This window comes from Eublepharis macularius, chromosome 18, assembly GCF_028583425.1.
Source record: "Eublepharis macularius isolate TG4126 chromosome 18, MPM_Emac_v1.0, whole genome shotgun sequence".
In the NCBI taxonomy this organism is placed as follows: domain Eukaryota; kingdom Metazoa; phylum Chordata; class Lepidosauria; order Squamata; family Eublepharidae; genus Eublepharis; species Eublepharis macularius.
The window spans coordinates 1,149,538-1,165,600 of NC_072807.1; the positions used below are offsets into that span (position 1 = coordinate 1,149,538).

A 16,063-nucleotide genomic window follows, 5' to 3' on the forward strand; every position below is an offset into this window, starting at 1 on the left:
GAGAGCGGTTGCTTTCGGCCTTGCCCCGAGATTGCTTTCGGTCTCGTTTCGAGTACTGAAGTCGATGAGAGGCAGGGTAGAAGTGGAAGCTCCGGTTCCGTTCCCGGTTGCTCCCAGCTCCTGGGAGTCTTGGGTTTGCACCGGTTGATTGTCGGGAGACGCATACGGATCAAACAAAGGATCCCTGTCCGGGACAACCTTGGATTCCGCTGGGCCCGACGCAGACATGATTGGTAACAAAATGTCAGACTGTGGCTAAATAAGGTACTCTCTGCAAGATTCCCTTTAGAAGCAAGAATAAGTCCAATGTCTGGCAAAGGAAGCTTTATTGCAGAAAAGGTCCATTATAGTCCACTGTCCTGAATAGGAGACTCAGGATGGTACATGATCATTGTTACCAATGAAGAGCAAGCATAGGATACAGAGTAACAATACCCATCTGGAACAGCCTCCCCCCACAGTTCTCAAAACAACATCTTGCAGTCCTGGGAAGCTGCTCTCCTTCAAGGCCAATGCCTGGTGGAACGGTGTTAGACAAAACAGTCCTCTGGTGGGAATGCTGCCTGGGAACTGGTGCACCTGAGGAGAAAACACTTAAACACTAAAAGCATTAGAAAATGGAGTCAGTATAGTTAAGATATATACTGGACCTGACAGTAACTACCTGGAACCATTTCGGGATGGGAAAATGGCACAGCGTAGAAAGGTTGTGTTGTTTTTTTTAAAAAAAAACCCTCTCCCTTTGCATTACATTCCCAATCCAAACTGGGCCTCTGCATGCCTAATTTTGAACAAGACAAGCAAAGAACTTGATGGGAGCTCCGTTCACAACACTCCTAGTGCTTTATCTGTTTGGGAGCTCCATCTCTTGCTTTCCACACAGATGAGGGCATATCTGGGAACCGACAGACAGTCCAGTTCACAACCCAGAGATATCAGAGTTCTTCGATTCCAGTCCCTCTAGGACCAAACTCCACAGATGGGTCTCCGGTGTACTGTTTGGCACCAGCAAACAGCTGTAAGGTTCCAATACGGACCAGGCTGGTGGCACTAGGAAAAGGGGGGAAGAAGCTTAACTCTCCGACCCCCCCCCCCCGGGGCTTTTCTGCACTGGGTTTTGGCTCCAGCTTGGCTTCTTGACTGCGGTGGTTTCCCCCCTCCCCTCCCCACAGTGTTGTTTGCTGGTCATTGCGCCCCCTCAGACAAAAAACAGAACAACAATGATCAGCCAAACCGAAAGAACCAAAAAGAAGCCAAGCAAAACCCCAGTGCAGAAAAGCCTCCCCTGCCAATTCCCCAATCGAAACTGAGCCCCTCCAGCTCCCTTTAGCCCCAGGAAGGAAAAAAGACAGACGCCACAATGATGCTCGTCTCCCCCCCCCCCCCGTTACGGGAACTAAAAGCAGCTTGAGGAAGAGCAGCTTTGATCTCTCCCTCATGCGACAGGAGAACCTATCAGAAGGGCCGTCTGGTTCCGGCAGTGACGTCCCCACAGCAGTCCACTGCACACACTCCAGGGTATGAGTTAAAGGGACTTTATTAGAGATCCATCAGCATCAGCATCCTCAGACAGGGCCATTGGCAGAAGTGATGTATGGGAGTCTGGAGGGGTCAGTTATAGGGAAAGTCCCCGCCTTTGGGATAAGGAGGACTGTTGAGATTCTGGCACGAAGGGGTCAGGAGGGGGAGGAAGGGCTTTCGAGGCAGGAGGGGACTGGCGGAGAGAAGCAAAAATGAAGTCATTTGCAGTTCCCAGGCCCAGCTGGCCTTCAAGGACACTCTCTCAGGCGGCTGTGAAGACTAAAGTAGACGTCACCATGGGCACCTGCGAGATAAGCCACTCCCAGCCAAGCAGGCTTCCAATAGGCAACTTTGTGTACGCTCAGAGGATCATTACCCAGAACAGAGCACAGAAAATACTCATGGCAGAGATGTAGAAAGACATATATGACAAGGGCAGGCTTTACTGTGGCTTACCGTGACACTTGGAGTAACGCTCCTCCTTGATTTCAGCCTGACTGCTCCTCTTCGGAGAGCTCTGGCCATTGCCTTGGGGCTTTTTTCTGCTCAGGAGTTGGGCTGCTTCCTCCTCAGACAGGTCGGGCAGCTGGTCTGTGTACTGGCCATACAGCTGGGAATGGACAAAGCAGAGCCACGGTTAGTTATCTGCTAAGCTACTCTTCAGACCACAGGGACAGAATAATAGATCCAGCCACAGAAAGATGCACAGACCACACTGGCTGCTTACTGCCTTTGGGCATCTGTAGCTCACATCTGTAGTTCATTATATGTGCTTGGAGTGCAAGTCCCACACAGGAAACACATGCGCAGAATGCTAGTAAACATTTTCCTCAGTCCTCAGGGGATACGTTAGATTACACTGTACAGGCAATACAAGTGATCATTTGAGTGCTGAAGCAGATGATAGTAAAATCATGCATCACATTCTGTCCATAAAACACAATGCAATTCTATCCACATGCCATGATTTGTCTCAGGGCTGTGCAGGGAAAGGCATTTAACTCTTTGACCTCCTCTTGGTTCTCTACTTGAAAGCATGCTTTGTGCTTTGTTATTCACGTGTTACAGGGGTGAAATGTGTCTTTTTAAAGGATCATTTTTCCTGTTAATGGCAAAAGGATGGGGTTTGTGTAGCAAAAATGAAAGAAGGTTAAAGGGTTAAACCCCTTCCTTGTATGGCCCCAATGCAAATTGAGGCTGCATAATCCTGCAATTTGCATGTTATATGAAATGTGTGGTTTTCCTCTTGTCTGTTTCAGCCTTCAGTCCACTGAAAAGCACTGTATGTGATTCAAAGTTTCGTGCAGTGCCCATTCACACATGCAAATTGTTTCATTATTTCTTGTGGTAGTAATTTATTGAAAAACTTGCATATGTAATCCAGTCCTTACTTTGTGCAGGGCTGAATGATATATTACAAAGTAGATTTGTATGTAAACGTTTCTATGTATTTTTTAAAAACATAAAAAGCCACGGGAAGCCATGAAGGCAAAAGTGCTTAACCCTTTCCCCCCTGGAAAATTTTTCTAGACAAAATATTGCTTTTCCCTTAGGGCAGTTTTACTTGGAGTGTGTGTGTGTCGGCGAGGTGGGGGGAGAGATATGGGCACAACTTGCCTGGAAAACTCACATTGCTAGTTTCCAGAGCACGCGTAAAGATCTGCCAAGAATCTTCCCCAAAACACCCCTGATTTAGAAAAGCTTTATTGGCAAGTTCTAGTATCATGATCTTACGAAGGGCAATTGTCAGGAATGAAGCACAATCACAGTTCATATATGTGTGTGTGTGTGTGTGTGTGTGTGTGTGTGTGTGTGATGTGATGTGATGTGATGTGATGTGATGTGATGTGATATATCATTCACAGGCTAACATTCCCCCTCCTTCCTAGAGGCTGGCCACCAGCTGCACAAAAGAGGACGCAGAGTTCAAGGTTCTTTCCCAGCGGCTAGGAATCAGCACAATCCGGCCCCATGGATTGCTGTTATTGTTGGCTTGTGCAATATTTGTGCCACTGACTTTTAGAAATTCTATTGCTGAATGTATTGATGTTTTTATCTTATTTTAAAATTATTTATTTATTTATTTATTTTCGATTTATATTCCGCCCTCCCCACATTTCCAGCCGAGTCAGGGTGGATATTATTTTATAGATGTTGTATTCTGCTCTGAGCCCGTTCATGGAGAAAGTGGACTAAAAATATAAATAACAACTACAAAATTCAAATTGCTAAATATTCAGCACAATCTTAAGCATGCGAGTTTATTTATTTATTTTATGTCATTTATAGTCCACCTTTCTCACTGAAACTCAAGGCAAATTACAGTATGAGATCAGTACAATCTGTAACAAGGGCAGGCATTTCCATACAGTGTCAAGAACATTTCCATAAACAATGTCATACGATAAATGAATACAAGTTTACAAAGACACAGCATTAGCAAGGATCCAATATGGGGTTGAAGAACTGCTGAAACAGAACATAATCAGTTCTAGGACTGACATTAAACAATTTGAAGCACAGGTAGTATATAGGAGTACATATTTAAAGCAACTGATAATATGTAAGGCAACATAATGGTGAAGTCTATGGTTCTTAACTCATTAGTGAAATATCTGCAATAGAGATGGGCATGATCCAAAAAAAATTGCCGATCCAGCTGATCGTGGATCGGCACCGGTCACGATCGCAACTAAACGATCCACACCAATCATCTCCCGTTCCCGATCGTGGATCGTGGAGGCCAAAGCGGGGGGCGCTGCTATTCCCAGCTATGTGGGAAGGTGGGTGTTGGCGGTGGCCACCGGGCCCGGCGGGCACAGGGAAACGGTGATGAGCCGCCTCCCCTCAGGGGGCAGGGGGTCTGGCTGCTTGCCGGCGGCACCCCCCATGTGTCCGCCCACCAGGCCAAAAAGGAGCGCACTGGCGAGAAAAGAACGGTGGGTGATGCTGGCAGCATCTGTGTTTGTGTTTGGCCATCTGTGTTTGGCCGTCAGAGCTGCCTATCAGGGTTTGCAGGGATGAGATTGGAGTGCCCATGGCTACAGAACACCCCCTTCCCCCTCCCTCCCCTGGCTGTCTTCTTCCAACTGGTGACTGCTTTGCTGCTCCGTGGTTGGAAGGAAGCCTTGCTGATCAAGGAAAGCTGGGCTTCCATTCGGGTTTCCAGGGTGACAGAAGGAGGGGAAACACAGCTCAGGCATTCCCCTGGCTCTGTTGCCCCGGGAATAGATTACTGGCGCCTGAGTGTCTGGCTTCCCGATCCAAGCACGATCCAGCCCCGATCCAGCCCCCTCCCGATCGCTGGATCATTGGCCGTGGCCGATCACGATCCGCTGAGTCACGATCGTGCGTTCGCCATTATCGTGGGGTTTTTGGATTGTAATGCGGATCGTGCCCATCTCTAATCTGCAACCCCTTTCCTACAATACCGTCCTCTTAGCTGAGAAAAAGGCCTTTTTGAATAATTCGGTTTTGCATTGTTTGCGGAAAGCCAGGAGCATGGGGGCTCAGTCCTGACCTCTTCAGGCAGGCCGTTCCATAGGGTAGGGGCCACCACAGAGAAAGCCCGTGTACGGGCTGCTGTTGATTTTGTCCTTGTGCAGCCTGGCACCTCCAAGAGACCCTGTTCAGATGAGCGAAGCTGCCGTGGAGGGACATAGGGAGGGAGGCGGTCCTGTAGGTATGCTGGACCAAGGCCATGAAGAGCTCCATATGTAACCAGTACCTTGAACTGAGCATGGTAACTGAGCTATAATAATTTACAATTCGATGTATTGTCGAAGGCTTTCACGGCCGGAGAATGATGGTTGTTGTGGGTTTTCCGGGCTGTATTGCCGTGGTCTTGGCATTGTAGTTCCTGACGTTTCGCCAGCAGCTGTGGCTGGCATCTTCAGAGGTGTAGCACCAAAAGACAGAGATCTCTCAGTGACACTGAGCCACGGCAATACAGCCCGGAAAACCCACAACAACCATCAATTTACAATTCATTGGGAATTTTGCTCTACACACCAATAAATAATGTGCTCACTGAGGGGAAGAAGGGAGAAAACTTTTAGCCACAAATTTATTAAAAAATCCTGCAGAAATTCCATATAATTGAAAAACATCTGGAATTACTCGAGGGTTTTTACAGTATTTTACCTCTTTCTCAGGTTCTCCAAGGGAAGGAGTCAAATTTGGGGGTAAGGATACAGAATCAAAAGACTTGGCTGGGAGACTGCTATCTCCTTTGTTATCCCCTTGCATGCTTCTGAGCAACCAGGCACTGCCACCTTCTGCCACCACTAGTGCGGGTAGGCTGCGGCGCCATCCCATCCTTCCCCACCCTGATCCGGCAGGCACCACTGCTTAGCGCCCCACTCTGTGTCTCAGGAGGCATGGCGGCGCTGGCAGATCCTGAGGTGGCACCTGAAATCCTTCCCCTCTCCGTTCTGATTTTAAAAGACAGCGGAAAAGCTGAAGAGGGAGAGAGCGGTTTCCACAGCCGTTTGAAAGAGGATGCAGCACTACGATCCTTCTCCGTAAACTTCTCTGTGTTTAGCCAAGATGAGTTTTTTAGATTAGAATTTAGAAGGAATATAAGCGCAGTAACGTTCCAGTGTTATTACCCTTTCGAAAAAGAGACAAAAATGGCGGGGGAAAGTTTGTGGAGCTGAGGAGGGTGGGCGTGGTTACCAGTGGACCGACCAATCGGCTCTTGGGGGAAGGAAGGGGGGGATGAGAAGCAGCACGGGAGTCTGGTGTTTCACGCAGGCATAGCACACTGCAGCGTTAACTAGGCAGCAGCTGTAAAAATAAATCGCGGAATGAGCACAGGGGAAACAATGGCCCAAAGATGGACAAATGCTGTATCTGCATCCCAGGACTCCCTTGCATGGAACTCTGGAGAACATGGGCAGCAGAATGGGATACGAAGCGCTGTAAAACGACCCTGCGGAAAGGGCCTATGAGCCACCCCGTTGGTGGAAACTGTTTTTCTTCTGCTTTAGGTTGCATGCATTTACTCCAGAGTAGCCTATCTTGTGTGGGCTTTTGAAGAGGGCTGTGTTTACTTTTTTTAAATTGAAGAATATTGGTTGTCATAGATGATTTACACCTACTTCTAAAAGAACAGCTGCCACTGAAACACACTCAACCACATTTGCTATCTGGATAAGCAATTAGTGACGGGTGGAAGCAGTCCAGCGGCATTTTGTGCTCGCCAGGATATCCACGCATCTCTCAGAGATTTCATGTTTTGGGACCCAGGCCCAGGAACTGAAACGGGAAGAATTTCGATTAGTGTTCCCATCAATGCCTCAGCAAGTACCAGGAGATTGGGGGGGGAGGTGGGGCAGTGCCTAGTGAGGGTGACGTTTGGGGAGGATCTGGTAACATTCTAGCCTGACTCCCCTAGTCTCTATGGTCTTTACCATAGACGAAATTCCTACAGCATGGCTATGTGGAGGACATTTTTTCTCTCACCCCTCAGTTCCTGGGTGGGAAATTAGGGCTGAGGCAAGTCATTCCTCACCCTGGGTGTGTAAATAGGAGGCATTCCTGCGATGCATAAACATACTCTTTTTTTTTTTTTTGAAAAATTTTTATTGGGTTAGAATCCATTATTTCCACATTTACATTCAATTTTCCCCAATTTTTTTCATCTCTAACCCCCTCCCTTTCCCCCCCCTTTTGTTGACTTCCAACAGCTTTCCAACCCTTTGTCCCCTTTCCCTTACTTTTATTAGCTTCCTCTATCTAAAACAAATATATATACTCCATTATTCTAAGCAGTACATCCTTAAATATTTTTAACATTATATGCCCAAACTGTAAGCCTTTGTTTCCATCTTAGATAAACAATTTATCCCAATTTTTCAATTTCAGGTATTTCTATATATCATAAACCATATAGATCATACATTCATTTATATCAAACAATTTGACTTATTCTCTATATATATTACTCATTCTATCTTTTTATAATAGTTCTATATATCTCTCCTCACGTAGTCAATCAATTTGACCCATCTATATCTTCAGACATTCAGTTTGGTACAAAACTTGTCAGAAAAAAAAGAAAATATTGTTAGTTAATCGCTCCTTATATTTAGTCCTTATAATTAATTATTTTCTCTATGTTCTGTTTGTTAACCTATATATATCTATATATATGTCAATCTATTAATCTGACTGCTTATTAATTCACATTTATCTCTTCTCCCCCCGGTAAAGTCTCCCCCCTCTACTTCAATACTTCAGTAGTTCTCAAACTGCCACAGTTTTCCTCCCACCTCCCATTTCTTCTCCAGGTATTGTTTCAGCTTCTCCCAGTCTGTGTTGAACTGCCCTGAGTCCAGATCTCTCAGTTTTCTTGTCATCTTGTCCATTTCAGCCATATACAGCAATTTGTAAGTCCAATCTTCAATAGTTGGCACTTCTTGTACTTTCCATTTTTGCGCATACAAAAGTCTAGCTGCTGCTGTCATATAAAATATCAACGTCCTGTGTTGGGCTGGAATTCCCTCCATTCCCAAGTTCAGTAGCAGGAGTTCTGGGTTCTTATTAATTTGAAATTGTAAAATTTCACTCATTTCTCTTATTATTTCCCCCCAGTACTGCCTGGCTACCTCACACGACCACCACATATGATAGAGGGAGCCCTCATGCTTCTTACATTTCCAGCATTTATTAGAAGTATTCAAATTCCCTAGCGCAATCTTCTTTGGTGTCATGTACCAACGATAGATCATTTTGTAAATGTTCTCTTTGATATTAATACATGTCGTTGTCTTCATTGTAGTTTTCCACAAGTATTCCCATGCCTCCATTGTTATTTCTTTATTAAAGTTTATAGCCCATTTCACCATTTGTGTTTTAACTATCTCATCCTCGGTATACCACTTCAACAGTACTTGGTATACCTTGGATATTCTTTTCTTATCTTCTTTAAGAAGGGTCTGCTCTAGTTCCGAATTCTCTATTCGTATACCTCCCTTTACAGAGTCCGAATTATATAAGTCTCTGATCTGTCTATACTGGAACCAATCGTAGTTAGGTGATAGTTCCTCTTGTGTCTTTATTCTAAGTTTGGATGCTTCAGTTTTAGTTATTTCTTTATACGTTAAACATTGTTGTTCATTATCAACAGCTCTCGGGTCTATCACCTCATATGGAACCACCCACAAAGGGGTTCCTTCTTGTAGATAAATTCTGTACTTCTTCCAGATTATGTATAGACTTCTCCGAACAAAGTGATGCAGGAACATCGAGTTGACCTTTACTTTGTCATGCCATAAATATGCGTGCCATCCAAATATTTTTTTATATCCCTCTAGGGCTAATAGTTTCTTGTTCTTTAATGTCATCCATTCTTTCAACCAAACTAGGCAGATTGCATCATGATAAAGTCTCAGATTGGGCAGTTGCATTCCGCCTCTTTCCTTTGCATCTTGTAAAACTTTCACTTTCACTCGAGGCTTCTTGCCTGCCCAAACAAAATCTGATATTTTCCTCTGCCATTTTTCAAATTGTTTGGAGTCTCTGATGATTGGTATTGTCTGTAGCAAAAACATTACTCTTGGTAACACATTCATCTTAACTGCTGCAATCCTGCCCAACCATGACAAATTCAATCTATTCCATTTAATCAAGTCTCTCTCTATCTGAGTCCATAGTTTTTCATAATTGTTTTTGAATAGATCTATGTTCTTTGCAGTTAATTCGACTCCCAAATATTTCACTTTACTTGTTACTTCACAATCCGTTGTTTCCATTAACAATTGTTGTTTCTGCTTAGTCATATTTTTGCATAATATCTTTGACTTCTTTTTGTTAATGAAGAAACCTGCCAAGTCTCCAAACTCCTTGATCTTATCTATCACTCTTGGCATGTTCTCCAATGGGTCCTCTACAATTAACATTATGTCATCCGCAAATGCTCTGATCTTGTATGAATAATCCTTTATTTTTATTCCACGAATTTCATCATCTTGACGTATTTGTATCATCAGAATCTCCAATACTAAAATGAACAACAATGGAGATAACGGGCAACCTTGTCTTGTTCCTTTACTTATCGTCAATTTCTTGGTCAATTCATCATTCACCACGATTGCTGCAGTCTGGTCTCTATAAATTTCCTTAATTGCTCTGATGAATCTTTCTCCCAATTGTAGCTTTTCCATAGTGGCAAACATAAAGTCCCAGTTTAAATTGTCAAACGCTTTTTCAGCGTCTACAAAGAAGAAACCAACCTCTTTGTCACAACGCTTGTCATAATATTCAATAGCATTGATCACTGTCCTTAAGTTGTCTCTTATTTGTCTGTCTGGCAAAAAGCCTGCTTGTTCCTCCTCTATGACTTCCGAGAGCCACCCCTTCAATCTCTCCGCCAATATCTTCGCAAAAATTTTATAGTCATTGTTGAGTAGCGATATAGGTCTATAATTTTTCACATTAGTCAGGTCTTGGCCCTCTTTTGGGATCAATGATATATTCGCTTCACTCCAAGTTTCTGGAATCCTTTGATCCCTTAAAACCCCATTCATCACCTCTTTTAGGAATGGTGCCAGTTCATTAGCCATTGTCTTATAGAATTTAGCCGTAAGTCCATCTGGCCCTGGCGCCTTTCCTAGATTTGCAGATTGTATTGCCTTACTTATTTCCTCGTCAGTTACTTCACTATTCAACTTATTTCTCCAAGCTTCCGAAATTTCTGGAAGTTTGGTTTTCTCCAAATATGACGCTATTGATTCTTTGTTTACTTCTTTTTTATTATACAGCTTAGCGTAAAATTTATAAAAGGCTCTACTAATGGTAGCCTGCTCCAAATACGTTTTGTTATCTTCGCAAATTTTATTTATTATCTTCTTTTCCCTTTTCTTCTTCAATTGCCATGCCAGGTACTTCCCAGGTTTATTAGCACCCTCAAACGCTTTTTGATTCAGTCTTTTGAGATTCCACTCCAATTCTTTATTGCTCATTGCTGTTAGCTGTTCTTGAAGTATTTTAATTTCCTGGTATACCTTCTTTTTCCCTGGTCTCTTTTTTAGCTGTATTTCTTTGGCTTTTATTTTCTCCTCAATCTCTTGTCTTTTCTCCTCTTTCTTCTTTCTTGCTCTACCATTTAAGTCCATTAGTATGCCCCTTACAACCGCCTTGTAAGCATCCCAAACTTTATTGGTTGGTACTTCTTTATTCACGTTGTATTGTATAAAAAACTTTGTCTCTCTTCTCAGTATTTCCATATTCTCTCTTTCCTGTAACAAGTCCTCATTTATTCTCCATGCTTTCCTTTTTCTCTTTTTTCCAAATTTCCACATAATTGGGTTGTGATCTGAGCCTACCATAGGCATTATTTCTACCTCCTTAGTCCATAATGCTAAGTCTTTTGAGGCCCAGATCATATCAATTCTTGATAATGTAGAATGCCTTGCAGAATAAAAAGTAAACTGTCTGCTTTTAGGATATTCTCTCCTCCATACATCTTCAAGAGTCTCTTGTTGAATCAACTAAAAAAAAAGCTTTGGTAATAGTCCTCTTTTCTTTTGTGCCGTTGTAGTCTTTTTGTCTAGTTCCAAGTCTGTCACTCCATTGAAGTCTCCAGCAAGAATTATCTGGTCATATGCAAGATCGTCTAAATGCTTCCTTAAATCCTCAAAGAAGCTTTCTTTTGCACCGTTAGGTGCATAAAGTCCGACTACCAACACTCTCTTTAAATTCCAAATACATTCCACTGCTACAAATCTAGCTTCCACATCTCTCATAACAAATTTTGGCTGTAGCTCCTCTTTTATGTACAACACCACTCCTCTTTTTTTCTTGTTGGAGGCCGCTACATATTCTTTGCCCAGTTTTCCAGATTTTAAATATTTTACATCCTGCTTTCTGATATGGGTCTCTTGCAAACAAACAATGTCACATTTTTGTTTTAGTAGCCAGTGAAAAGTATTTTTCCTCTTATTCGGTGAGTTTAGTCCATTTACATTCCAAGATAATACTTTACACTCCATACTCATGATCTTGTTGGTAAGTCTTTTTCATTGTCCTTAATAAATCGCTCCATCTCTCGCTCAGATCTGATGCGTTTTTTGGCCCCTCCAAACTCAAAGGACACTCCTTCCGGTAACTCCCATCTGTACCTGATTTTCATGTCCTTCAAAATCTGAATTAGCACTTTATATTTTTTCCGGTCCAGTAACACTGATCTGGGCAGTTCCTTCATTATAATAATCGTCTTGCCATCAATCTCCAATGGATCTTGAAACTGTTTTGTCACAATCCTCTCTTTCATATTTCGTGTTGTAAACTGCACAATCACATCTCTTGGTAGTTTCCTCTGGGTTGCTATTCTCGAATTCACACGGTATGCCACATCTAGGATAGCCACAACTTCCTCCTCCTCCTTCCCCAGGTACTCAGCCAACACCTCAGTCATCTGTTCTTGCGCTGACTTTCCTTCCACTTCTGGCAAGCCACGAAAACGTAGCTGCTTCTCCATATGTTTAGTTTCTGCAACTGACATTCTCCCCTTCACCAATCTCATCTCTGTTTGTTGCGTGTCTGCTAAATTCTCCATCGCGTCTTCTACTGTTTTAACTCTCTGCTGCGTTCCTTGTAATTCACTTCGTATTGTTTCCATACCTTTTTTCACTTCTGACAGCTCCGATTTTACTGTCTGTGTAACCTCTTTAACCTCTTTTATCAGCTCCAATTTCGTGTCCTTAAGTTCTTTAATCATATCTAAAAGTTTTTTGTCCAGGTTTTTATCCAGGTTTTCTATTGCCGATTGCCACTCTTTTTTTGACATCGTGGGGCTTGCTTTAGCTCGCTCCCACGAATCCGCTCTCTTCCTTAACTCCGTGGCGTAAAATTTAACGTTTTTCTATTTTAAATGTCCCGGTCTTCTTATAGAAATTAAATTTTAAAGAGTCCAAAATGTCGGGCGTCTTTTCTCTATGGTTTCTCTATGATTTTGTAATCCAAGATGGCCTACTTCCTCTTCCGCTGAAGCCGCGACCCTTCCCCTTTCAAAAATGGCGATTCCCTACTTCCTGCCCTCCAGCAAGGGCCGCTTCTCTCCAGCCACTCTATTGTTATTACGCACTTCCTGTCTCCCGTCTTCCCACAGCAGATCTCGCGATGGTGTCTTTTTCTCACAGCTCCAAAGCCACAGGTATTCAAAACAATAGTCCCATTTCTTTAATAACTTCTTTAAACTTAGTCTCTTTTTAAATTCAATTCCTGCCGAGTCTTCCCCTCCTTTTCACTAGTCTGTTGCAGTTTAAAAATCTACTTTTTTTCCTCTCTGTTTTTATCAATCTGTCCCGTCTCAGAAGATAATGATCTTTACCTTCTCTTCACTTTTCTCGGGTTGTAATCGCTGTTTCGATTTTAAGTTCTCCTCTCAGCTTCTTCCCCCAATCGATGCTTGGGTATGTAGGTCTTATGCCAGCCGAATTGGCCCCAAAACTGCTGCAGAGATTATAGCCGACCCGTCGCAAGGTGGGACCTCAAGGATCGGGAGGGGACCCGTTGTGTAGAGCCCCCCCTCGTCCGAGATCTAGCTCACCCTAGGGTCTTGAGCGTTCTTTGCCTGCTCCCCGCCTGAGAGCAGTCGGCCGCGGGCTATTTTCACCCCGCCGGCCGGTTAAAACGGCAGTCCGGTCAGCTCCGCAAGTGGAGCTGCGTTAGACCTCCATGGATCCCAAACAGGAAGTCGATGCATAAACATACTCATTGGATAGTTTTTTTTTTTTTTAAATCACATCTCCTTCCCCAAAGGCAAACTGAGACAAAATAGCAACAATGTTCTACTTTGGCCTGGTTGCCCAAAACATAAGCATCTTCTAGGAAATAAAGACCGCGGAGTACATACCTCAGTAGAGTACTAAGCCACACCCGGATGTGCTTGATTTTACTTTGTTTTGCAAGCTTACAGGAGAGTTCCTTTAATACAGGAGACAGAGCCATGTGTAGCTGTCATTGCCCCCTGTGCGGAAAGAGGGGCGAGTGTGGAAGCCACAGGTGTCTACGGACTGTGGCTACGGCTAATCCTAGAGGCAACGGCAGCCACGGGGTGTGTGTAGACTGTGGCCACGGCGGATCCTGTTGCCCGGTGCCCTCTGATGGCAATAGGGCTCCCACTGGCGGGGACGGCCTCCTGCCCTCCCTCCCTGGACCAGCAGGAGAAAGGTACAGGGGCAGAAATGACATTGCACAATGTGTGACATCACATCCAGGCAAAAACCCAGATGCGATGTCAGTGCGTTAGGCAATGTTTTGGCTGTTTGGGGAGACAACCAGGGCATCTCCTGAGTGACCTGCCTAGGCCACATCCAGGTTTTCACCAGAACATGGCATCAAACAGGGCCGTGGCGCTTCCACCCCTTTGCCCTGCTCCGAAAGCCCCCCCCCCCCCGATACTGGCCATGGCAGGGCTTCCGTTGAAGGAAGGGATGCTGAACATTTTTACCAACTGCTGTTGTGTTGCCCTCTTGGTTGCTTGCTTTCCCAACTTTTCCCAAAAAGTTATAACATCCCTGTTTCTTTTCCCCACAAGCAGAAAAGCAACAGGGGGAGGTGATTTTGAATGTACAAACGGTGGCAGGAGAAAGGGCTGAGAACTCTTTCCCTCCCACCATTCCTCCACTGAAACTGCAGCTTGTTTTTAGAAACCTAAACAAAAATAATCGAGGTAGTGTTCACATATCTCCTGCTTATTGCCTGATTTGATCCTAAGCCTACCAGTGTAAATGGGGTATAAATGTGATAACTACATAAATAGGGTTTGGGAGCATTACAACTGAGACAATGGGGTGGTTTTGCCATACTGCCTCAATCATATTCCCTTCAACTCTCTGACAATAATAATTTGTCTCAGGTCTGCAATGTTTCCCCCCCCACCCCGATGAAAAAATTCAAATGTGTGCATGTAATCCCCTTAGAGTTAACTGCCACTGAGGTAACATGGTAGATCGCAACCTTTGCAGGGCAGAAGAGCTGGTTCCAGATCTCTCCTCTAACATGGTCAGAATAGTCACCTTAAAGCTACCTTAAAGCATGTTGACCCATTAGCTGAACGCATTGTCAGAAATGACAATGTGTTCAAATTAAATAGATCATCGTCATTATCATTTTTATATATTCATTTATCATTGCCGGGCACCCAAGGCAGATTACAAGGATGATGAAAAAAACCTTTTGAGTCAATCAGTAAAGAGATTACAAGACATGATAACATTGAATCTAACAGAAAAGATCCATTGTAAGACAAAAAATGTAGTCGGACTGGGATAGTAGAACGGGAGGAAAAAATTGAACAACTCATGCTAATGCATCTGTTTAAGGCAACAAGACTTGCAGTGCTAGGAAGACTTTATCTGTTTCAAAAGATACCTCCTGAGCGGAACACTCGGCTACAGCTTTTTTACTCGGGACAGCAGTATTGTAGGGAGGGGGTCTCGGATGTTTCGCCAATGAGTTGGGAACCATGGGCTCCACCATTATGTTGCTTTACGTATTATCTGTTGCTTTAAATATGTACTCCTATCTGTATGCCATTAAAGGTATTTGAATTTAATTGAGTGTACTCCTATGAACTACCTGCGCTTCATGTTGTTTAATGTCAGTCCTAGAACTGATTATGTTCTGTTTCAGCAATTCTTCAACCCCATACTGGATCCTTGCTAATGCTGTGTCTTTGTAAACTTGTATTCATTTATCGTATGACATTGTTTATGGAAATGTTCTTGACACTGTATGGAAATGCCTGCCCTTGTCCTTGCTACTGATTGTACTGATCTAACACTGTAATGCACCTTGAGTCTCAGTGGAAAAGGTGGACTATAAATGACATACGCACATAAATAAATAAATAAATAAATAAATAAATAAATAAATAAATAAATAAATAAATAAATAAATAAATAAATAAATAAATAAATTTCCTCTCTCTACAAGCATGTCGCCCTGAACAAATATGAAACATTAGGCTCCCTGTGCACATTTGTTTTACAGTTACAACATATTATAAATCATGACTAGAATAAGGAATCCACATTTCAGAGCTGGAGGGCAGAAGGAAGCCAAGCGTGCCTAGCATTTCCACACCCAGCAGCCTCAGATGAGATGCAACCGATCCGAGCTATTTCCACAAAGATGTTTGTTCCACCTTGGCTCCTTTACTGTCTGGGGAAGCATCCAAATAACATCACCCTTTATATGTTCCATTTCTGTGTTCTCCCCCGCCTTGCTTCACTCTTTCCCAAACCGTGTCTGGTATGATCTTTTTGGTAAGAGTGCACTCAAAGCACCTTTGGGTGCCATGCGGACAGAAAGGTTGCCTGCTTGCAGCTCCTGCCCACATCAGAGCCATTTCCCTGGCCTTAGCCTCCATGGCTCCCATTTCCTTCCCCCCAACCCGGAGGGCTTAAAAAAAAACCCCAATAATGGGCATCTTGGTATAGCGCAATAGCATAGCACAATATAGCCAGTTTGCTCCAAATGATGCAGTTCAGTTATGATCAGGATGTAGGCAGTGTGTGCCTATTGCTCTCAT

The 16,063-nt window shown here is 43.6% G+C and overlaps 1 protein-coding gene across 1 annotated transcript in view; it reads right to left on the reverse strand.

Annotated features, from left to right (window-relative positions):
* Positions 1–16,063, reverse strand: part of CLCN1 (chloride voltage-gated channel 1) — a 132,091-nt gene that overhangs the window by 97,537 nt on the left and 18,491 nt on the right. Inside the window, exon 2 of the mRNA XM_055002589.1 lies at positions 1,978–2,131. Within this exon, the coding sequence (XP_054858564.1) occupies positions 1,978–2,131 (154 nt within the window). The remainder of the gene's footprint in view (positions 1–1,977; positions 2,132–16,063) is intronic.